Consider the following 22,371-nt stretch of genomic DNA (forward strand, 5'->3'; position numbering starts at 1 on the left):
AGGCTGGCAGCTCGCGGCTCCTTCTTCCGGCCTTCCCTTTGCGCCGGCACCGGTAGAAGCGGGGCGAACGCAGAGCCCCAACCGAGTGACCTGCGACCCCGGAAGTGGACCTCAGGGTCCCAAGGCTTTCTCCGGTCCGGAGCCAAGGGACCTATCACTGGCACTCCGAGAGCACCTATTCCACGCCCACCTCTGGATGTCGCCGACGGGTGCCCAGCCCGTGCCCTGCGCCTGCCTTCAGGCTCGGCCCCTTACAACAGTTCTGGGCCACCGGAGGGGACCCAGGCCCCGCCTCTGATGCAGTTCCACCCCTGTATCCCGGCCTGATCCTCTGACTGCCTAGGCCGGCCCCGCCCCCTGCCTGTGCCCTCGCCCTACCAATCCCCTCCCCCGTTGGGGGAGGCCATGGCGTGAAATCTAAGTCGGACCCCGGGACCCTCGGGCGCCAGCGGGGCATGGGCCGGGGGCCGCCCCCATGAGGGTCCCGGGAGGAGGGCGTGCGCAGCAGCGGCTGGGCCATGGGGTCTCAAGTATTGCAGATCCTGCGCCAGGGGGTGTGGGCCTCGCTCACTGGCGGTTGGTTCTTCGATCCGCATCAGAGCACCTTCTCCAACTGCTTCCATCTCTATGTCTGGATCTTCTTGCTCATCTTTCCCTTCTTGCTGTACATGGTGAGAGGCTACTACCACCTGTAACTACTGGAGTGAGGGAGGGCTGTCTGGAGGGATGGGCATTTTGAGTCCTGGGGTGTGGAGTAAGACAAGTCACTGTAGGGTTTGGTTTTATATAGAGGGAAGACCAAGTCTTTCCTACAGGGAGTGACCTTGAATGCCTCGTTTCATCTGTTCTGTTAAACAGAGGACTTCTCCTAACAGGGGGCTTTGTTTTTTACTATTCCATGAAGGGGTAATGAAGTTTTGAAAACTAATGAATCCCAGTCCTTTATGGTGACGGCAGGTACACCCTCAAGGGAGCTAGGTTTTTCTGAGAAAGGATCCAATTTAACTGTCATCCCCAGGTCCTGCCCCCCAGCCTGATGGTGGCTGGCGTGTACTGCCTAGTGGTAGCTATCATCTTTGCTACCATCAAGACCGTGAACTATCGCCTGCACGCCATGTTCGACCAGGGCGAGATTGTGGAGAAGCGAAACTCTACCATGGGGGAGCAGGAAGAAGAGGCTGTCCAGGGGGAGAGCAGTCTTCCCAGGTGAGTAGGACATTGTTTCTCTGTGTGTGTGGTTGGGTCTGTGTCTTGGAAGATAGAGAAGGCTGAGGGAACATCGACTCTAAGAACTTCCTGTAGTCAGAGCAGTAAAAGGGAACCTCGAGGAGGAGGGAGTGTTAAGGTGAGAAGAAACAGTACTGAGAGCCTCTGCTCAGCTGTTCTGTTTGTAGGGACCCTGGTGTGGAGATGACAGTGTTCCGGAAAGTGAGTTCCACACCCCCTGTACGCTGCAGTTCCCAGCATTCTGTGTTTGGCTTCAATCAGGTTTCGGTGAGTAACCCAACCTCAGGCTTCTGTTGCTGCTGTCCTTGCTGTGGGCCTGCTCCAAGCCTGCTTCTTGCCCTGCTTGTTTGTTTATTTGTACTCCTCTGTCTTGTCAGGAATTGCTGCCCCGAATGGAGGATTCTGGGCCCCTCAGAGGTAGGTGGCTGCTATTCTTGTGGTGGTGTGGGACAGGACCCCAGGGTCATTGTGACAACTCTGATGATATGGTTGTAGACATCAAGGAGCTGGTACGGGAGCAGGGCAGCAACAACGTGATTGTGACCTCTGCCGACCGAGAGACGCTGAAGCTCAGCTCTCAAGAGAAGCTGAGTAAGTGGGCAGGGGTCTGGCAGGAAGAGCAGATGCCTTGTGATTATATCATCCCAAATTTGGCTCCATTGTTGGGCTCCTAGATGGGGTCCCTTTGGTGTTCCTCTTGTGCCCATACCCTCAGTAGGACATGGAGGTTGTGAAATCCCCTTACACTGCTTTGTGTTGTCCTATGCCCTTCTCTCATCTCATCTTTCTTTTAACAGTTGGAGACCTTCCCCAGACACCCCCAGGGGTTGTCCCAGACCCTTCTCTCCCCAGTACGGATTCTTCCGAGCGTTCTCCCATGGCTGGAGATGGTGTTCCCTGGGGTGGGAGCAGTGTGGCTGACACTCCTATGAGCCCCTTACTGAAAGGGAGCCTCAGCCAGGAGCTAAGCAAGAGCTTTCTGACCCTGACACGGCCTGACCGGGCCCTAGTGAGGACCAGTAGCCGGAGGGAACCATGTCGAACTGGAGGCTACCAGCCCCTGGACCGGAGGGGCTCAGGTGACCCTATGCCCCAGAAAGCTGGCTCTTCAGACTCCTGCTTCAGTGGTACTGACAGGGAGACTCTGAGCAGCTTCAAGAGTGAGAAGACCAACTCTACGCACCTGGACAGTCCCCCTGGTGGGCATGCCCCTGAGGGCAGTGACACAGACCCTCCTTCTGAGGCTGAGCTGCCTGCCTCTCCAGATGCTGGGGTCCCCTCAGATGATACACTTCGTTCCTTTGACACAGTCATTGGAGCAGGGACACCACCAGGCCAAACTGAGCCGCTCCTGGTTGTGAGGCCTAAGGACTTGGCCCTGCTTCGGCCTAACAAGCGACGGCCCCCTATGCGAGGACACTCCCCACCTGCTCATGCCCCAAGAAGGCCCTTGCTTGAGGGTTCAGGCTTCTTTGAAGATGAAGACACAAGTGAAGGTAGTGAGCTGAGTCCAGCATCCAGTCTCCGGTCTCAGCGTCGCTATAGCACCGATAGCTCCTCATCTACTTCTTGTTACTCCCCTGAGAGCTCCCAGGGTGCAGCAGGGGGTCCTCGGAAGCGGCGGGCCCCTCACGGGGCTGAAGAAGGAACTGCTGTGCCCCCTAAGCGACCCTATGGGACCCAGCGGACACCCAGTACTGCTAGTGCCAAAACTCATGCACGTGTGTTGAGCATGGATGGGGCAGGGGGTGATGTCTTAAGGGCTCCCCTGGCTGGCTCTAAGGCCGAGTTGGAGGCCCAGCCAGGAATGGAACTGGCTGCTGGTGAGCCTGCTATGCTGCCTCCTGAAGCCCGTAGGGGACCTGCTGCCAACCAGCCTGGCTGGCGGGGGGAACTGCAGGAGGAAGGTGCTGTGGGGGGAGGTGAGTATTGGCCTCAGCAGTGAGGGGGAAAAAAGAGACCTGGGAGGGTTGAGTTTGGGTAAAGGACAGACTACAGCAGACCTGTCAGCGTCAGCTTACCCTCCATCTCAGGAGGCAGATGGACATGTACTTGATGGTTAAGAAATGTGGGCCACACCTCTTGGCTCCAGGCCCCATGGTTAGCACTGAGCCTCTGTTCCCTGCGGACATCATCTGCCCAGTAGTGGGGCAGGGCAGATGATTGTCATTCTTATTTCCAGATGAAAAAAAAAAAAAAAACTGAGGTGTGAGTGGCTAGAGACCAAGTGTTGCTGTACTAAGTCTAACTTCATTCCATCCTGGAGTACCTGTCCCAGTCCCGTCCCAGCCCAGCCCAGCTCAGCCTGTCACTTATGCTTGGGGCTTCTTTCTGGACAGCACCTGAGGAAACAGGTCAGCGGGAATGCACAAGCAATGTGAGGAGGGCTCAAGCTATCCGGAGACGACACAACGCAGGCAGCAACCCTACGCCTCCAGCCTCTGTCATGGGCTCGCCACCTAGGTGAGCATCTGCCTCCTGGCTGCAGGGTAGAAGGGCCGACTGGCTCTACCTGATGCTAACTTAGGGCTTACCCTGTCCAGCAGCCTACAGGAGGCTCAGCGGGGCCGGGCTGCTTCCCACTCCCGGGCACTGACTCTGCCCTCTGCTCTGCACTTCGCCTCTTCCCTGTTGCTCACCCGAGCTGGCCCCAACGTACATGAAGCCAGCAATTTTGATGACACCTCTGAGGGTGCTGTGCACTATTTCTACGATGAGAGCGGTAAGCCCTTCCCCAGCCTGCCTGCCTAGCACCTCTGCTGTGCTTCCACAGGCATCTGTGGCTACCCACCACCCCATAGCTCTGTTGGTCGATGATTTCTCCCTTGGCTCTGTGGCAAGTGCTTTACCTGTGCTACACCATGTCATCCTTGCAGCATCTCTGAGGTGTAGGTATCATCATCCCTGCTCTGTTGATGAAACCAAGTCACACTTGAAGCCACAGGCTGAGCTAGTGGTAGAACAGAGCCCTACCCAAGGCAGACTGACCATAGGACCTAGGCTTTTGATCTGTAGGCCCCTACCTAACACTTGGTCCCCAGGAGCTGGACTGTTACGACAAGGGACATACCACAGGTCTCTTCCTTGTTTGTTGGCTTTGATGCCCATGTAGTCTTGGGCCTTGACAGTGCTGCTGTACCTCTGTCCTAGGTGTACGGCGGTCGTATACCTTTGGCCTAGCTGGAGGTGGCTACGAGAATCCTGTGAGTCAGCCAGGGGAGCAGGCAGCCAATGGAGCCTGGTGAGTCTCCAGGGTGGGCTTCTTGTGATCCTGGCAGGCTGCATTTCTGAGAGCATTTGAACCTAGTGTTCTTTGCTCTGATGGGGCAGCAAAAGTCTGTGAGGGGAAGACAGTGAGGAGAATGAGACATGTGGTTATGTTAGGCTTCCAAGTCTTCTAGGAAGCATAGTATTGGCCTCTGGGGAGGAGGGCAAGGAAGCATAGCTTTCAAGTAGGCCAGGACCTGCAAAAGAGATACTTGGGCAATCTACCTTCTGACTCCAGTGCTCCTGATCCTTGGGCACCCCAGCCATGGGGCAGACATCCCCACCTGCCAGGCTTTGACTCCTGTCTCACCAAAATCCAGGGTTTGTCCATGTCCTTCACTCTCATCAATGCTGTATCCACAGGGACCGCCACTCACATTCCTCCAGCTTCCACTCAGCTGATGTGCCTGAGGCCACAGGAGGCCTGAGCCTATTGCAGCCGAGGCCAGTGGTTCTTCAGGGTATGCAGGTGCGCAGGGTGCCCCTGGAAATCCCAGAGGTGAGCAGCTTTGAAAGGGCTGTGTGGGATAAGGTGCGTGTAAGCAGATGATTGAGGCTGGTCTGGGTAGATAGCCTGCCTAGGCATCCCAAGAGGGCTAGATCACTCTAAGGAGGAGCTTGGGGGATGCCACTGTGTTCCCATCTTTAATGGCTTGGTAGAGGTTGCACAGGCTTGGAGCTGAATGGCTCCTTAAATCATGTTTACTTACTCTGTAATGTGTCTGAACTCAGAGCAGAGCACCTAGCAGGATAATGGGTGTTTCACAGTGATCCCTGCAGAAGGGGCGCTTCAGTTTGTCCTGTGCCTGACAACTTACAGGTGTGATTGCTTGAGGCGTTATCTGTTAATGCTCCTTACGGTAGGGTGGTTATCAACCGTGTCCTTTTTCACTTCTAATCGTTGGTCACTAATGCAGTGATTTCAGTAGTTAACAGGAGTAAGAAGAGTGTAAAACTTGACCTTGACTATCATCCCAGCTTCTCCAGAGGCTGAGACAAGATACTGTATGAGCCCAGGCATTGAAGGCCAGCCTTGCACCATGGAGGGATCCTGCCTCTGTTAAAGTACTTTCCCAACCCTGTCTCGTTATTTTTTTTAACCTGAGACAAGAATCTGAGTGAGTTGACTGGGCTGGCATTAACGTCACTCTGTAGCATAGGGAGGCTTTGATTTGGAGTCCCCCTAACTCAGCCACCCAATTACCTAAGATGGCCATTGCTGCCAGGCCTCGCTACTCTTTCTTTGTTTATTTTATGTAACCATTATATGGGATAGATGGCATCCTTGCAATCTAAAAGTGGCTTAAGGGCCAGAGCTGGGCATCTTTGGGCTCTCTGTTGTATCCTGTAGATGTTGTGTGTATGTATGCACGTGTGTGTGTGTGTGTGTGTGTGTGTGTGTGTGTGTGTGTGTGTGTACATGTACATGTGTGTGGGCGCATGCATGTCTGTGAGTGTATGCATACATTTATGCCTGTGCATACAGGCATAACACAGTATGCATGTGGAGGAGTCAGTTTTCTTCTCCTACTGTGGAGTCTAGAGATTGGCCTCAGGCTGTCAGTCTTGTGTGACAGGTGCTTTTTTTGAGCCATCCCTACAATCCGTAAACACTTGTTGAATGAAGGATACATCCAACCTAAAAAGCTAAGTACTTTCTCAGGTCTAGCCTGTCCTCTGAACCAGACATTCTGTGTTCCTGAGTGAGGTTGTCACAATGACAGTGGTGGCTCCATCTTAGAGAAGATATTATTTGTGCTAGGTCCTGAAGGACAAAGTAGACTTATTGAATATTCTGCGTGAGTTGAGAAGACAGACATGATTTGGTGACTCTGGCACCTGGCAATCTATAACAACAATCCAACTGTATCCTAGGTACCCAGAGCTAGGAGCAAGCCCTTGTGATGGAGAGTCAAGGCAGGCCAAAAGGTCACTAGACAGTGGTGCTTTGATGTGCTGAATTACATGTCTAGTCATCAGATCAGTGTTGGGGGAAGGGTGATGTTAGATCAATGGGGTGGTGGGGCTGATGGACGCGGCTGTGGGGACTGCAGTTTGACCTGCTGGACCAGGACTCCCTGCACGAATCCCAGGAGCAGACACTGATGGAGGAGGCACCACCCCGAGCCCAGCACAGCTACAAGTACTGGTTTCTTCCTGGCCGTTGGACCTCTGTGCGCTATGAGCGGCTGGCCCTGCTGGCTCTGTTGGACCGGTGAGTACCTACAAGTATTAGTTCCTGATCCCCAGAAAGTGTTGGGACTCTTTTTCCAAACTAAACTCCAGGAGAGTTTCTTTCTTTCTCTTCCATTTGTCTGAGTGCTGTAACCTAAGTACATTCATAAACCTGGTTGTCTCAAAACCTTTCCGTTTTCCATAGAGGAAAAGGCCAGAAAGTCAGATAAAGACGCCGTCAAGGCGCTAGTTCACATCCTGGCGTCCTGTCCGTCAGCCTTGTTTTACTTGTGTGACTGGGAACTGCCCATGTACACATGGCACTCCTGCTGTGTGGACACCATAACTCATGCCAGCATGAGCAGGAAATGGACATAGCCAGGAATAACAGTGCTTTGAACTTTCAGTGTCTAAGTGGCCAAAGACTGGGGCTCAGGGCAGCAACAAGATGGTTTTTCAGAGCAAGTGCAACCTGCTCTCTTCCCTCTGAGGTCAGAGGTTTGGCTTTTCAAGGCCCAGAGGTGTATCTTTAGGGCAGAGTCCTGTCTCCCCAACTCCCCTTAGTAACTGGGGCAGGAAGCTGTGCCCTGACTCACTTGTCTTTGTAGGACTCGAGGGATAATGGAGAACATTTTTGGTGTTGGATTGAGCAGCCTGGTTGCCTTCCTGGGATACCTGTTGCTGCTCAAGGGCTTCTTCACTGACATCTGGGTCTTCCAGTTCTGTCTGGTCATCGCCTCCTGTCAGTACTCCCTGCTCAAGGTCAGGCCTGGCTCCCCAAATCCACAACTTTCCTGGGCCATCAGCTTTCCCTTGTTTCAGGTCTGAGGGGAGTATGGATAATCTGGTTAAGGTCCCCTGTAGCCAGCTACCCATCTGTACTATACTAAAGCTCAGGACAGTACAGGGTCCTGCCTTGGTCACTTACTGCTGTCCAGTGGTGGAGCTGGTCTGAATGTCTTTCTTTTTCTGTGGACATAGTTGTTGTTGCCAACATAGCCCTGTCTCTTCCAGAGCGTGCAACCTGATGCAGCATCACCCATGCATGTGAGTACCTGTGGGGCAGTGCTGTGGCCAGGAGGCCCTGGGAGGGTCTGAGACCAAATTCGATGCCATGGTGGGAGAGGGGCAGAGTTCCCTCACCACCCGCTTTGCTCCCATCTTCCCCAGTTTTCCAGCTTGGATGTGGTCAAGTCTGGGGCATGTTGAATGTGTGCACATGCCCCAAGGAGGTCAGTGGGGTAGGCCCAATTCCTCACTGGCCCACTCCCTAGGGCCACAATTGGGTGATTGCGTACAGCCGGCCTGTCTACTTCTGCATCTGCTGTCTACTCATCTGGCTGCTGGACGCCCTGGGGACCGCTCAGCCCTTCCCACCTGTCTCTCTGTATGGCCTCACACTCTTCTCTGCCTCTTTCTTCTTCTGCGCCCGAGATGTGGCCACTGGTGAGGCAGGGCAAGATTGACCCAAGGGAGTGAGTCTGGAGGGTGGGCCAAGGAGAGGCTGGCAGGCTAATTGGTCGTTCACTCCCTACTTCTGGACAGTGTTCACCTTATGTTTCCCGTTCGTCTTCCTCCTGGGCCTCCTCCCCCAGGTCAACACCTGCCTCATGTACCTCCTGGAGCAGATAGATATGCACGGCTTTGGGGGCACAGGTACGGTGTCCAGAGGTGACTTGTTCAGCCAGGAGGGTCAACCCCATGTTGGTTCTGCAGCTCTGGTTCTCACAGAGCCTTGTCCTGCATCTGTAATTTAGCTGCAAGGGCTCCATTCTGCCTGTCCTCTTTTATCCCCTTTGCTTTTCTTTTCCCTCCCTTCCCCAGGCGAGTGGTTTCATCCCAGAACACTAGAAGCTCTGAAGGCCGGGTGGAGAAGGGTGGTATCATGGGAGGTCTGTGGGAATTGAGGAGCAGTGGGACCGAGTGAGACAGTGAGAGGTGATGCCTGTAGGTCAGAGCTGGGCTGTATCCGTTTCTCCCTGCTCACAGCTGCCACCAGCCCGCTCACTGCAGTCTTCAGCCTCACCCGGAGCCTGCTGGCTGCTGCCCTGCTTTATGGCTTCTGTCTTGGGGCCATCAAGGTATGAGTAGTCTACAGGAGCTGGGCATTTCGAGCCCCGTGGGGTTCTTGGGACAGGGCCGTGAACTGGGTTTAGCAGTGGCTTCTCACATAGGACATCCCTCATCTTCTCCAACACTTCACTACCCCTGACCAGCATGGGTTCTCTCTTTTAGACGCCTTGGCCAGAGCAGCACGTCCCTGTCCTTTTCTCAGTCTTCTGTGGCCTCCTGGTGGCACTGTCCTACCATCTGAGCCGGCAGAGCAGTGACCCCACTGTTCTCTGGTGAGTGCTGGCTGTGCCTATCTGTGTACATAGAGTACTCTGAGTGTGTGCTTATCCGTACATAATAATCTCTGAGTGTGTGTGTGTGTGTGTGCACTTGGGACTGACATTATCTGTGTGAGGAAGGGTCATCAGTGCCTGCCTTGGCCTCTGACTCTTCTTCCTTTTAGGTCTCTAGTCCGAAGTAAGCTCTTCCCTGAGCTAGAGGAGCGGAGCCTAGAGACGGCCCGTGCTGAACCCCCAGACCCACTGCCAGAGAAGATGCGTCAGTCAGTGGTAAGGGCTGGGGGCTGGTGAGGGTGTAGGAGTATGGGGTTCTGGCAGGTCTGGGCCTGGGAAGGACATGTGAACCCATGCAGTAGGCAGTGAAGCTGTTTCTCCTGGCCTGCAGCGTGAAGTCTTGCACTCTGACCTGGTGATGTGCGTGGTAATCGCTGTGCTCACCTTTGCCATCAGCGCCAGCACTGTCTTCATTGCCCTGAAGGTTTGTGTGATACAGATTTTGATTAGCGCCTGCTGCACTTAAGAGCCCCTCTGTTGGCCACATCTACCCCGTGGGCTGAGCCAGGCTGAATTAAGCCTCTGGCCTCTCTCCCTCCTGCAGTCAGTTCTGGGCTTCGTGTTGTATGCGCTGGCAGGAGCTGTGGGCTTCTTCACACATTACCTGCTGCCGCAGCTCCGCAAACAACTCCCCTGGTTCTGCCTCTCCCAGCCTGTGCTGAAGCCTCTGGAATACAGCCAGTATGAAGTGCGAGGTGAGTGCCCCCTGGTCCTTCTTCCTACTGCCTGATGGAAGAGTCAGGTTGGAGGGCATCCTAATGAGAGGGGTGCTCCTCTTGGCTGAGGATGTCAGTGAGTGCCTGCTGCCCATCCAGCTCTCAGCCTCTTGTGCCCATTTCTTCCACTGCCCTGGGATAGTCTCTGCTATACTCCTGGGCATTGCCCTTGCCTTGCTTCCTGCTGTCTTTAATGGAAGAGGAATCTAACACGTTTAAAAGGGGTTTTATGTTCTGACTTGCCACCAGTGGGGTCAGCGCCATCAAGTGCTTGTTGCTGGCAGCATTTAAAAATCTTTTTTAAAAAATACACAGGGTGTATTTAAAAATATTTTTGGGGCTGGAGAGATGGCTCAGTGGTTAGAGCACTGGCTGCTCTTCCAGAGGTCCTGAGTTCAATTCCCAGCAACCACATGGTGGCTCACAACTATGTATAATGGGACCTCATGCCCTCTTCTGGTGTGTCTGAACAGTGTACTAAATAAATAAATAATTCTAAGAAATAAAATCAATATTTAAAAAACCTTTTTTTACACATCTTTAACCTCAACACTTGGGAGGCAAATGCAGGTGGATCTTTGTGAGTTCCAGGCCAGTCAGGGTTGCATAGTGAGATCCTGCCTCAGAACAAACAGAAGGTTGGTGTGATTGGAGAGATGGTTCAACAGTTAGAGACGGCTGTCCTTTCAGAGTGCCTGGGTTTGGTCCCCAGCACCCAGGTGTTGGCTCACATCTGCTGTTAACTCCGGTTTGAAGAGATCCCATGCCCTTTCTGGCTTCTGTGGGCACTGCATGCACATAGTACAGACATGTATGCACACAAAACACCCATACATATACATTTTTCAGAAAAGACTCTTGATTGGTGATGCAAAGATCACAGTATTTGTGTTTAAGTAACAGAATTTTGGGTGTGTGTGCACATCGCCGCACACGTGTGGAGGTCTGAGAACAACCTCCTGGAGTTCTCTCTTTTTACTCTGTGCTTCTGGGAGTCGAACTCATCAGTCTCAGTAACTAGCAAATCCTTGTTCCTTTCTAAATGAAATGATATTGTTTTCCTTCTTCCCTTCCCTCCTTCCAGCTCCTCCCATGAGCCCATCTTCTGGCTCTCTCAGATTCCCCGCCCCTTTTTAATTATTGTTACACATACAGTTCATAAAATGTTATTTGTTTGTAGTCTTTGTTTTTTTCAAACAATGGGAAATTTTGCTCTTTGGGTCAGCATCTCTGTCTGTCTTCTTGTTGTTGCCTTAATCCAAGAGAGCTTCCCCTCAGAAGGGCCTGCAGCCTGCAGTCATCCCAACCCCACAGCCTATTCAGTATGACCTTTGCCTATCTGGTATGTGTCTAGGAGGGTTTTTTGGTCACCTTTGTTTCCACAGACAGCAAAACAGCAAAGCTCCCCTCCCCCAAACCTGTGACATGCTAAGTAGTGTGTGGAGCCCCTGCCCTGTTGGGTTCTTCATCCTCATTCGGAACTGTTAGCAGTATTCCAAACATTTAGCCAAAGTCTCCAGGAACCCAGGACAGCATGGCTGCTTTGCCCATCTTCCTGGGTGCTTTCTGGCCCTGTGATGCCTAGTTCTCTGGGCTCCAGAGAGGCGTCATGTTGAAGACCACATGCTCGCTGACAACCTGCCTTCCTGTTACAGGTGCTGCCCAGGTGATGTGGTTTGAGAAGCTCTATGCAGGCCTGCAGTGTGTTGAGAAGTACCTCATCTACCCTGCTGTGGTTCTCAACGCTCTCACAGTGGACGCCCACACAGTTGTCAACCACCCAGACAAATTCTGCCTCTAGTGAGGACCACCCCTTTATCCCTGGCCATTCTCTGTGTACATCCTCATGTAATTTCCACCGAGGAGGGGGTAGGATGTAAGACTGGCAACAAACCAAAGCTGGATCCCAGCTCTTAATGAGTTATCAGTTGGAGCAAACGTGTCCCCCTTCACCTCATTCAGAGGTATTGCCCCCCCCAAGAGAAAAAAAAAAAAAAACAAGGACCATTCTAGTAGACAGCAGGTGCCTAGGTTTGCATTTAAACCTTTGGTGAGAGATGTGTGTCTGTGCCCACTCCTCCCTAAGGCCCTGCCATGTCTGAATGCCTGCCCCACCCACAGCTGCCGGGCCTTGCTGATGACTGTGGCGGGGCTGAAGCTGCTACGCTCGGCCTTCTGTTGCCCACCCCAGCAGTACCTGACCCTGGCCTTCACTGTGCTGCTCTTCCACTTCGACTACCCGAGGCTCTCACAGGGCTTTTTGCTTGACTACTTCCTCATGTCCCTGCTCTGCAGCAAGGTAAGCTGGCAGCTTTGACTCAGACCCAGGCTCTGTCAGAGGGAAAACTGTCCTGGACCTGCGGACATATAGACCTGCATTGTGTTCACTGTGGGCCTTTGCAGTGGTCTGAGGAAGGGGTTCCTCCACTTCTCCCTGTAGAGAACAAGTTGAGACTTTGAGGGAAACTTGTTTTGGGCCCTCTTGAGAGTTGGTGGCCAGGCTGATCTCATAACCACTTTCCTCAGGATCAGCCAGATTAAGGCCTGACCCTGCTTTCTGGATGCTGTAAAGCCTCTGAGCTCTGCCCCTCCACTAGCTGGTGTCTTGAAGCTGGGTTCAGAGTTGAGAATACATCCTAGAGCCTGGGTGTATTGCTATTTTCTTGGGCTGTGGGATCCCCCACTCAGGGATGGGAGCTCACATGGAACAAAGGACCATTTCTCACATCCTAAAGGCCTACCACCAGCCATGGTACTGGGACCCACATTGTTCTCTGAGTGATTTTCTCATATTTGGCTTTTATTTGCTAGAAAACTTTCGTACTAGGTACCCTTTTGCTTTATTTACTTACTTACTGGAATTTGAATCCAGGGCCTTGAGCCTGGAATCTAGAGACCTGACCCACCAGGCTTGCCTTAGACCCTTCTGAAGGCAAGACCTAGGGTCATCTCTTGAAATCCTCACTAATGATTGAGTAACACGACCAGAGCAAGTCATTTGCCTTCTCTGCTTTTGTCTGAACTGGGCCTTTTCTATCTGTGGACTATGGAGAGCAGTAGGAAGCTCCCCTGTCATTGTGGGAATTAACTGGCTAATGTTTTTTGAAGCCAATTAGAAGTTACCATGGCTTCAGGTGTTACAAACCAAGTCTAGAAAGAAAGGGTTGGGAGTGGTCTCAGATTCATCCCCATGGGACTGTTGTCTGGAGGCCTGCTAGATCTCACCACCATGTGTGACTGTGTGTGTTTTATCACCTTGACCTTGATGACCCCTGCAGCTTTGGGACCTGCTGTACAAGCTTCGGTTTGTTCTGACCTACATTGCACCATGGCAGATCACCTGGGGCTCAGCCTTCCATGCCTTTGCCCAGCCCTTCGCTGTACCACGTATCCAGCTTCTGGCTATCCCTTTGTGGGTGGGGTGGGGGGGGGGAGCAGCAGCCTTGGGTTGCAGAGAGAGGAGAGGGAGGCAGAAGGTCCCATGTGCCTGTCACCTCCTTGACTTGTACCCAGACTCAGCGATGCTGTTCCTCCAGGCCCTGCTCTCGGGGCTCTTCTCTACCCCACTCAACCCCCTGCTGGGCAGCGCTGTCTTCATCATGTCCTACGCAAGGCCCCTTAAGTTCTGGGAGAGGGACTACAAGTAAGTCTCATGAGAGGTAGGAGCTGGTGACTAGCAGGGAAGTGAGGCCTTGGAGTCGTGGCCAGAAGATACCCACCCAGAAAGGGCCTCCGGATACCAAAAGTGCTTGGCTTTGGTGAGGACACTTGTAGTGAATCTGGTGAAGGCCAAACATGCAAGTAGTCCAAACCCGCATGGGATCATCTAGCCTCTGTGAACCCACTCGCCTCCACTTGTGGTCCTGTGTGAGCCCCTTCATGTCCATAAGTTTTAGCCTCCTTATCTGTCAGCTACGGTGGGCTGTCACAGGCGGCATCTACTCACAGCTCAGGGATATGGGTTCAGAGAGGACCAGGGTGGAGCTTGGGCAGAGAACGTGCTGATGGGCTGCCTGACCCTGACCCATACATGTTGCTCCCTGAACAGCACTAAACGTGTGGATCATTCCAACACTCGCCTAGTGACGCAGCTGGACCGGAACCCAGGTGGGTAGCTACTTGTCCAGGAGCTTACACACAGGCTGTCTCGTGGAGGGTGCCCACTTTACTTGACACTTTGCCTGTTTATATTATTTTGTATCCCAGGCGCTGATGACAACAACCTCAACTCCATCTTCTATGAGCACTTGACACGCTCGCTGCAGCACACGCTGTGTGGGGATCTGGTGCTGGGCCGCTGGGGCAATTACAGCCCTGGAGACTGCTTTGTCCTGGCCTCTGACTACCTCAACGCGCTGGTGCACCTCATTGAGGTTGGCAATGGCCTCGTCACCTTCCAGCTTCGTGGCCTTGAGTTCCGGGGTGAGCCACAGGACTGAGCTGGGAGAGTAGTAGGGGGCAGAGAGGGCAGGCCCGGGCTGGGACACAACATTTAGCATTTTGTTGAGACTGGATTCTAGTCCAGATCTCAGGCTACTGGGTGATCTCAGGCAAGGTTCTCTTCCTGTTGAGCCTAGGTGTCCTAGACTGGCTACCCACTCTCTAGTGACACCCCCACACATGCACACACCACCTCTGGCCTCTCAGAGAGTCCAAGGATTACAGCTGAAAGCAGAGCTTTCTGACACCAACTTCCGGCCTATCCGGGCCCTAACTGGGCCGCTGACAAGCAGCGTGCCAGCACAGCCTTGCCGGGAGCTCCTCTGTTATGTGCATCTTAAGTCCCTTAGAGGCATTGATAGAGGCTCCAAGTACAGCACATGAGCACCATGACCTTGAGAAAGTCACTTTTTAAATAAGTTTTGGTCTTTGCCTCAATAAATGGAGGAAGTGTGCCCATTTTTCTCTGACTCCCTCCTCTGGCAATTGGAATTATGAGGAGAAAGGGTCTTACTTTGTTAATCAATTCATTTAGTAACCTTTATTTAGTGTCTAGGGTAGGAGCCCAGTGGCAGAGTGTCTAGTGCCATTTTGGGCACTTGCTAGTGCATGTAGGGATAATCCTGGTAGCTCTGACAACGCAGCCCTGTCCCACAGGCACTTACTGCCAACAGCGTGAGGTGGAGGCCATCACGGAAGGTGTGGAGGAAGATGAGGGCTGCTGTTGCTGTGAGCCTGGTCACCTACCCCGGGTCCTGTCCTTCAATGCTGCCTTTGGGCAGCGCTGGCTGGCCTGGGAGGTGACAGCCAGCAAGTATGTGCTGGAAGGCTACAGCATCAGTGATAACAACGCAGCCTCCATGCTGCAGGTATTTGATCTCCGCAAGATCCTCGTCACCTACTATGTCAAGGTATGGGGTCTGGGGCTGGGTGGCAGCTCCTGGTGGATTGTCATTATGCAAGCATGCTGATGCTGTCCATTGTCTGGGGTGTAGAGAGGCTGTTTTGGTCAAGGGAAGCATAGGATTCACTTTAAGCATTCTTCACAGTGCTACTCTCAGACGCTAGGCCACAGAGGCCTTGGTGAACAGGTCCCTGGAGTAGGACCTCCCTATTGCACCTTCCAGAATGCCTGTTTCAGGTCCCCAGTGTAGAGGGTAGGTGGGCAGCACATTCATGGGTCCCCTCCAGGCTGCTGGGTCTAGCTGGGGCAGGTGGCTAAGGTATGTCTTCGGGACCACCATTCCAGGGCTAGGAGTGCTGCGGTAGAATGCATGCCCAGCATGCCTGAGCCCCTAGACTCACCTCACAGTACCAGAATCAAACCTACTAGCCTTTCCCAGCTTAACAATGATGGTGCTTGCTAACAGTGGCCATGGGGGATAACCACAGGAGCCAAGCAGAGCTGTATACTGAAGATGGTGGGGTCTGTGCTATGCACCTCACCTGATCCGGTTGGATTGTCATACACCTGGAAAAGCCAAGATGTCCTGCACAGAAACATTTGTTAGGTGGAGGCAAGAGGATTCGGAATTCAAGGCTAGCTTGGACGACATGAAAGACTCTCAAAAAGGGGGTAGGGTGGGGGAGCTGGTTAGATGCTTGCCATGCAAACCATCGTGAGGACCTGAATTCAGATCCCGTGAAAGCTAGATACCCTAGCGTGACCTCTAATCCCAAAGCCGAAGGGTCTCTGGGACTTACTGGCCAAATAGTTTAACCAACTTGGTGAACTCCAGATTCAGTGAGAGTACTTGACTCAAAAATAAAGTAGAAAGCAACTGAGGAAGACACTCAGTGTCAACCTCTGGTCCCCACGTGCACACACAGACACACATTGTTTGTAGAGGTGAAGTAATTGCTTGAAGTTTTGGCATTAGAATGTTGCAGGAGACTGGAGAGATAGATGGCTCAGTGGTTAAGAGCACTGACTACTCTTCCAGAGGTCCTGAGTTCAAATCCCAGCAACCACATGGTGGCTCACAACCATCTGTATTGGGATCTGATGCTCTCTTCTGGTGTGTCTGAAGACAGCTAAAGTGTAGTCATGTAAAAAAAAAAAAAAAAAAAAAAAAAAAAAACCAATGTGACGGAGTCAGGCTCTAGCTCAGGCCTGGCATGTCAATCACTAGGTTTTTTGCCTTGTTCTGGGTGGGAGGGAGGGGGTTCAAGTCAGGCCAGAGAGTCTTGAGACCTGTTGAAAGTGGTGATACACAGTGAGGTTTAGGAGCTCTGGGCCGGAAATTGTAGGGTTTTCAGGCAACCTAGAATATTGCTTCCTTTGTCCTAGCTCAGTTTACACTTCGAGAAACAGAGGCTTGCAGGCTTGAGGGATGTTAGGAACAATAAGGTTCTATGACACGCAGAGAGGGGCACTATGGGAATGTCTTCGTTACTGTTCTGTTTCTGTGAAGAGACGCCATGACAAAGGCCACTTATAAAAGAAACCATTTAATTGGGCTGGCTTACAGTTTGAGAGTTAGTGCATGACATTGTCCTTACAGGGAGCACTGTAGTAGTCAGGCATGCAGTAGCTGAGGGCTTATGGCTTATCCATGTGGCCAGAACTTTTGAAACCTCAAAGTCTGTCTACAGTGACACACCTCCTCCAACAAGGCCACTCTTAATCCTTCCTAAAAGTTTGCCAAGGGAGAACCAAGCATTCAAATGGACTTACGGGGGCATTCTCATTAAACCACCATAGTGGTCACAGTCCAATCCCACATGCTCTTAAGATCTGCCCTGAAATTCTGCTGACCTGTTAGAGCTAGATGAGCCTGCTTCACAGAGGTTCCCTTTAAGACAAACTCGTACCACCAAGTCTGTCCTTTTGTCCTAGGCAGTGTGGACATTTTTCAGAGTCATGTGTTGGAAAAACTGAGTTGTTCCTTTTGTCTGTGGCACCACTCCTAGGAGTTTGTAAGGCAATGCCCACATTTCACTTTGCTGAGAAGCAGGCCAGAAGTAGTCCAGAGGTTCATTTCCAATCCCAGATCACTCAGTTGTCCAGGTCACCCTGCTTCTTTCCACAAGTCACATCAGAGCTGCATGTGCCCCAGGCTGCTGTGGCCAGTACTGGCTAGGCTCAGGTTGGTAGCCTAAAATGAGCTTGACCCTGTCAGCTTGACTATCCCTTGAAGAAGCCAGTGTGCCTCAGCCTGGGTAGCTGACAAGCTGGGCAGAAATAGTAAAGGCATGGAGGGGTGAAGCTTTAAGGACGACCCAGGGCTGGGGACAACTGTGCTAGGAGCCCAGGCTGTGGCAGTGTTTGGGTCTTCTAGATGGGCCAGCCCGGACTGCCCTTCTGTGCAGCTCTGGCCGTGCTAAGTCCTTTTACTCACAGATTGCCCTTCTTGTGAACATCACTTAATAGTGTGTATGAGATGATATGCAGTCTCTCTGGCCACAGAGCCACCAGCTCCCAGGCACCTGCAGTCAAGCCCCATCCTTGAGGTTTTCAGTTTTTACATCTTGCATCCTTTAGTGAACTTTAGGAAAGGTGGGGCCTGTGTGATGCCAGTGAGCTTAGTGCAGGAAAGCGCCATGGTCCTGAGCCCCACTCATGGCCAGTGAAGTGTACTCAGGCAAACAACTACAGAGAATGTTTCAGACAGGAGCTCTTCCTAGAAAGTCTTGAACTTCAGTGCCATCTTGAGAATCACACAGAGGGCGTGTCATAGAACACAATGTCAGTATTAAAATTAACCACATCAACACATTTCAGATCAGCTCCTCTTTGACCCAGAAGCAATGCTTTTTGGGTTTTTTAGTGGATATGGTGGTGCCTGGGTTTCACAGACGCTCTCTAGGCATGAAGGTCAGTCTAGAGACCAGAGATCACTTCTTCCTTTTAGTGACACCTAAGTCAGCAGGCAGCTCTCAGTACACTACTTCTTCATTGATTTCTGCCAAGGCCACATCTGTGTAGGGGACTGAAGGACACACCCCCCAACACACACATCCTACCACGTGCTGCCATGTAGTCATCCGCTCCGACATCTGTTTGAGCTTTAGCTCTTCTTGGCTTGTACCCTGGCCATTTTGCCCAGGCTCTTAGCTGCCCAATGTCTCATGCAGTCATCCTGCTCTCTCTATTGCCTAGGTCCTCTCTGTCCATGAACAGCTACACGACATTCCTCAGCCTGGGCTTCCCCACTGCTTAGCCAGGCAGAGGGCCAGCCCCATCAGCCTCAGCTCAGGCTAGAACATGGAATTCCCATGACCTTGCTGCCTGCCAGCTGCTGTCCCAACTTTGCCAGCTGCCTTTCTCCTCTTGCCCAGCCCCTGTTTAAACACCAAGAAGGCCCTTAAGAATAGTCAGATGCCCTGAACTTTGATACAAAGTGTATGCCTCTGGCTTTTTTTCAGAGAAGTTCTTATGTCTGTCATAGTAATTTGAAAAACGGGACCTGTGACTCAGATCATGTAGGCTACCTGGGCTGTAAGCAACATGCTGTCTCAGCCTGACTGACCTTCCTGGCCCTGAGATGTAGATGTTGCACATTCCAGCCCAGTTTGCTCTGTTGTGTGACATTAGGCAAGATTGTCATCAGTGTGAGCCTCCTTTCCCCTTACAGATGGGCTGGGTTCTTGGGATGGCAAGAAGTGGACAAGAAGCAGATCCTGCTGCCAAGTGCAGGACCACTCTTAAGTGGGGTGCTTCCTGCTGGTTCTCACACTCTTTGTCCCAGGAGAGGAAGCACTTACTTACCTACTTAGCTGCAGAAGCTGTATCATAGAAAGCACTGTGGCTCAGGCTGCAATGTGTTTTCCCCATTGCTGGGGTTTGGGGATTGAGTTGTCCCTGACACCTGCCCCTCCTCTCCCAGAGCATCATCTACTATGTGAGCCGCTCTCCAAAGCTAGAGACCTGGCTGAACCATGAGGGCATCGCAGCTGCTCTACGGCCTGTGCGAGCCCTTGGTTATGCGGACTCAGACCCTACCTTCTCACTGAGTGTTGATGAAGACTATGACCTTCGACTCTCTGGCCTCTCGCTGCCATCCTTCTGCGCTGTTCACCTTGAGTGGATCCAGTACTGTGCCTCTCGGCGAAGCCAGGTCAGGCTACCTTTCCCCTAGATCTGCCCCACCCCAGACTCTAGGGACTGAGACTTCCTGCTCACTCCCTTCATACTTGGTGACTTTCCGTTTGGACCCCAGTTCCACACTGAGCTGTGCTGACTGGGGTCTTTGTGTCATAGCCCGTGGACCAAGACTGGAATTCACCATTGGTCACATTATGTTTTGGCCTGTGTGTGCTGGGTCGCCGGGCCCTGGGAACAGCGTCACACAGTATGTCTGCCAGGTGAGTGCCCACAGCCAGCTGAGCCTGCTGCTCTCCCTCTGCCTTTCCCTGAAGAGCTCTTATTGGTGATCTCCTCTCACATGATGAGACTCTTAGCAGTCCTGACCTTGCTCTTGCACTGCTCTGTGAAGAAGAGATTGGCTTCCTTCTCGTTCTTTCCTGTTGCTGATGTCTTCTCCCCATGCAGCCTGGAGCCCTTCCTCTATGGCCTGCATGCCCTATTCAAGGGGGACTTTCGCATCACCTCCCCTCGTGACGAGTGGGTCTTTGCTGACATGGACCTGCTTCACCGAGTGGTGGCACCTGGGGTTCGCATGGCCCTCAAGCTTCACCAGGTAGGAGGAATGTCTCCAGGCAGAGTAAGAGGCAGATGGGAGGTGAAGCCTTTTCTAAGACAGCGGTTCCTGACTTGTGTCCTCTCCTCCAACCAGGACCATTTTACATCTCCTGATGAGTATGAGGAACCAGCAGCCCTATATGATGCCATTGCGGCCAATGAGGAGCGGCTAGTCATCTCACATGAGGGGGACCCTGCCTGGCGCAGTGCCATCCTCAGCAACACACCCTCCCTGTTGGCATTGCGCCATGTCATGGATGATGCTTCTGATGAGTACAAGATCATCATGCTCAACCGGCGCCACCTCAGCTTCCGAGTCATCAAGGTGGGGCAGATGGTCTTACTCCATGTTGCAGCCCATGCCTCTCCTCGGTGTCACTGCTCTGATCTTTGGTGTGGCCCTCCACAGGTAAACCGAGAATGTGTGCGTGGGCTGTGGGCCGGGCAGCAACAAGAGCTGGTGTTCCTGCGCAACCGCAACCCTGAACGTGGCAGCATCCAAAATGCCAAGCAGGCGCTCCGCAACATGATCAACTCCTCCTGTGACCAGCCATTGGGCTATCCCATCTATGTGTCACCTCTTACCACATCTCTGGCTGGGAGCCACCCCCAACTGCGGGCGCTGTGGGGTGGTCCTGTCAGCCTGGGTGCCATTGCCCGATGGCTCTTGCACAGTTGGGAGAGGTGAGCCTCAGCTGCTTCCCTAGCTTGGGAAGCTATAAGAGGGCCTGATGCTCTGGGATTCAGGAAGCAGGGGCACAGAGATGAAGCAGCTCCCTCCAAGGTCACAGAAATGAAGTCCTGGAGTCAGTGAGTTTGGACCCTGAGAGATGGTCCTCCACTCAGAGAGGCCCCTTTTCTCCAGAGTGGGCTTTAGTGTTTAAAAGAGTAAACCAGGCAGCAAAATCTCAAGAGATGAGACTCCTGGAACTTGGATGTCAGATGGTTTCTGTAGGGTTCAGAATGCCTCTGCCCTGAACCCCTCACTTCTCCAACTTTTCCACCCAGACTACATAAGGGCTGTGGCGCTGGCTGCAATAGTGGTGGGAATGTGGATGACTCGGACTGTGGTGGTGGTGGAGGCCTGACCTCCCTCAGCAGTAATCCCCCCTTGGCACACCCTACGCCTGAAAATACAGCAGGTAAGTAGGCAAAGCTGGGCTCACCCTGTGGGTAAGACTGTAGCCCAGCTGAGGTCTTTGCTCTTATCTGTATCCTACAGGCAGCAGTGAACAGCCCCTCCCACCAGGTCCTAGCTGGGGGCCACGGCCTTCCCTCAGTGGCTCTGGTGATGGGCGGCCCCCTCCTCTGCTTCAGTGGCCTCCTCCTCGGCTCCCTGGACCACCCCCTGCTTCACCTGCTCCCACTGAGGGTCCCAGGCCCTCAAGACCTCCTGGCCCTGGTCTCCTCAATTCTGAGGGACCCAGTGGGAAGTGGAGTCTGGGGGGTCGGAAGGGACTGGGAGGACCTGATGGGGAGCCAGCCTCAGGGAGCCCCAAAGGAGGCACCCCCAAATCTCAGGTAAGGGACCTGTGGAAGGAGACAACCCCAGGAACTCTGAGGTCAGCTTGTCTGCTCATCCGCTTCTCTTCCATAGGCCCCTCTAGACCTCAGCCTCAGTCCTGATGTCAGCTCTGAGGCCTCGCCCGCCAGAACAAACCAGGACATTCCTTGCTTGGACAGCAGTATTCCTGAGAGTTGCACACCCTCGGGCGCCCCAGGTGACTGGCCTGTCCCTGTTGAGGAACGAGAGAGCCCAGCCGCCCAGCCCCTGCTGGAGCATCAGTACTGAGTAGCCTGTCCTCTGCTGGGTCTTATCCCAGGACTCAGTGACTCAGACTCTGTTGGACCACTGCACCCTGATACCTGGCTACTTCAGAGAGTGTCAGAACTGAGTGACCCAGACTTCTCTTCCTGATCCGTGGCCTGGATGCCCCAAATTGAGGCAGTAGCCTCCTAGCCAGCCCTAAGAGCCAAACCCATGGGCTGGTCCCTCTTTGAGCCCATGGCCAGGACTGACTTTGCCCCTGGGCCTGCACTGCCTACAAGGCTGGCCTCCTTAGCCTGGGCCTGGGGCCTGACACATGGCAAGGGTGGGTTTGTTCATTCTTTTGTCATTTTTCTTTCCTTTTTTTTTTCTGTGCTTCAGAGACACCAAATTAATAACACTATTTTTGATTTTGGTTGGCAGTTTATTTTCTGTGGGACTAGGTGAGATTGGCAGAGGAGCCTAAGGCAGGGAGGATGAACACAGAAGAGGGTGAAGACTATGGGGTCAGACTCTGCTGGATCCTCAAAGTGGGGAATCGAGTGGAACGCGCTGCCTTTCTCACCAGCCTCTCTGCTTTTCAAACAGTCCTCTATGCCCTAGTGGTTCACACATTCATCAGCTTTGATCTTGATCTTAGACTACTCAACCTCGTTTGTTCCTAGCCTAACGAGAATAACAACTGGATAGAAAAGGTTCTATTTTGTTTTTGAAACAAGGTCTTACTGT

The 22,371-nt window shown here is 52.8% G+C and overlaps 1 protein-coding gene across 6 annotated transcripts; it reads left to right on the forward strand.

The window, feature by feature from the left end:
* Window positions 1-462: 462 nt before the first annotated feature.
* PCNX3 (pecanex 3) lies at window positions 463-22,057 on the forward strand. 6 transcript variants are annotated; one of them, XM_080912355.1, is made up of 35 exons: window positions 463-671; window positions 1,019-1,206; window positions 1,395-1,494; window positions 1,605-1,644; window positions 1,723-1,818; window positions 2,025-3,149; window positions 3,567-3,690; window positions 3,771-3,949; window positions 4,378-4,468; window positions 4,858-4,993; window positions 6,549-6,709; window positions 7,278-7,431; window positions 7,684-7,716; window positions 7,944-8,115; window positions 8,215-8,325; window positions 8,659-8,750; window positions 8,905-9,014; window positions 9,185-9,290; window positions 9,406-9,498; window positions 9,619-9,769; window positions 11,446-11,590; window positions 11,912-12,089; window positions 13,069-13,177; window positions 13,304-13,433; window positions 13,839-13,897; window positions 13,997-14,212; window positions 14,888-15,141; window positions 19,060-19,290; window positions 19,434-19,537; window positions 19,725-19,872; window positions 19,969-20,199; window positions 20,284-20,558; window positions 20,883-21,016; window positions 21,097-21,395; window positions 21,472-22,057. In XM_080912355.1, the coding sequence occupies exons 1-35, from the start codon at window positions 519-521 to the stop codon at window positions 21,664-21,666; spliced, it is 6,123 nt and encodes a 2,040-aa protein (XP_080768481.1). In that variant the 5' UTR covers window positions 463-518; the 3' UTR covers window positions 21,667-22,057. The 6 variants fall into 6 exon arrangements, with proteins under 6 accessions (XP_080768481.1, XP_080768483.1, XP_080768484.1 ...); XM_080912357.1 differs by having other exon boundaries at window positions 6,567-6,709; XM_080912358.1 differs by having other exon boundaries at window positions 6,588-6,709.
* The last annotated feature ends 314 nt before the right edge of the window (window positions 22,058-22,371 follow it).

Source organism: Micromys minutus (assembly GCF_963924665.1).
Source record: "Micromys minutus genome assembly, chromosome: 2".
Taxonomy (NCBI): Eukaryota; Metazoa; Chordata; class Mammalia; order Rodentia; family Muridae; genus Micromys; species Micromys minutus.

Excerpts from the sequence above, each read along its gene's own strand:
- PCNX3 (XM_080912354.1), top strand. The coding sequence starts at position 519 with ATGGGGTCTCAAGTATTGCAGATCCTGCGCCAGGGGGTGTGGGCCTCG. Across the intron at positions 15,142-19,059 it reads TCGTCACCTACTATGTCAAG|AGCATCATCTACTATGTGAG; the intron begins GTATGGGGTCTG and ends CTCCTCTCCCAG. Across the intron at positions 19,291-19,433 it reads GTGCCTCTCGGCGAAGCCAG|CCCGTGGACCAAGACTGGAA; the intron begins GTCAGGCTACCT and ends TTTGTGTCATAG.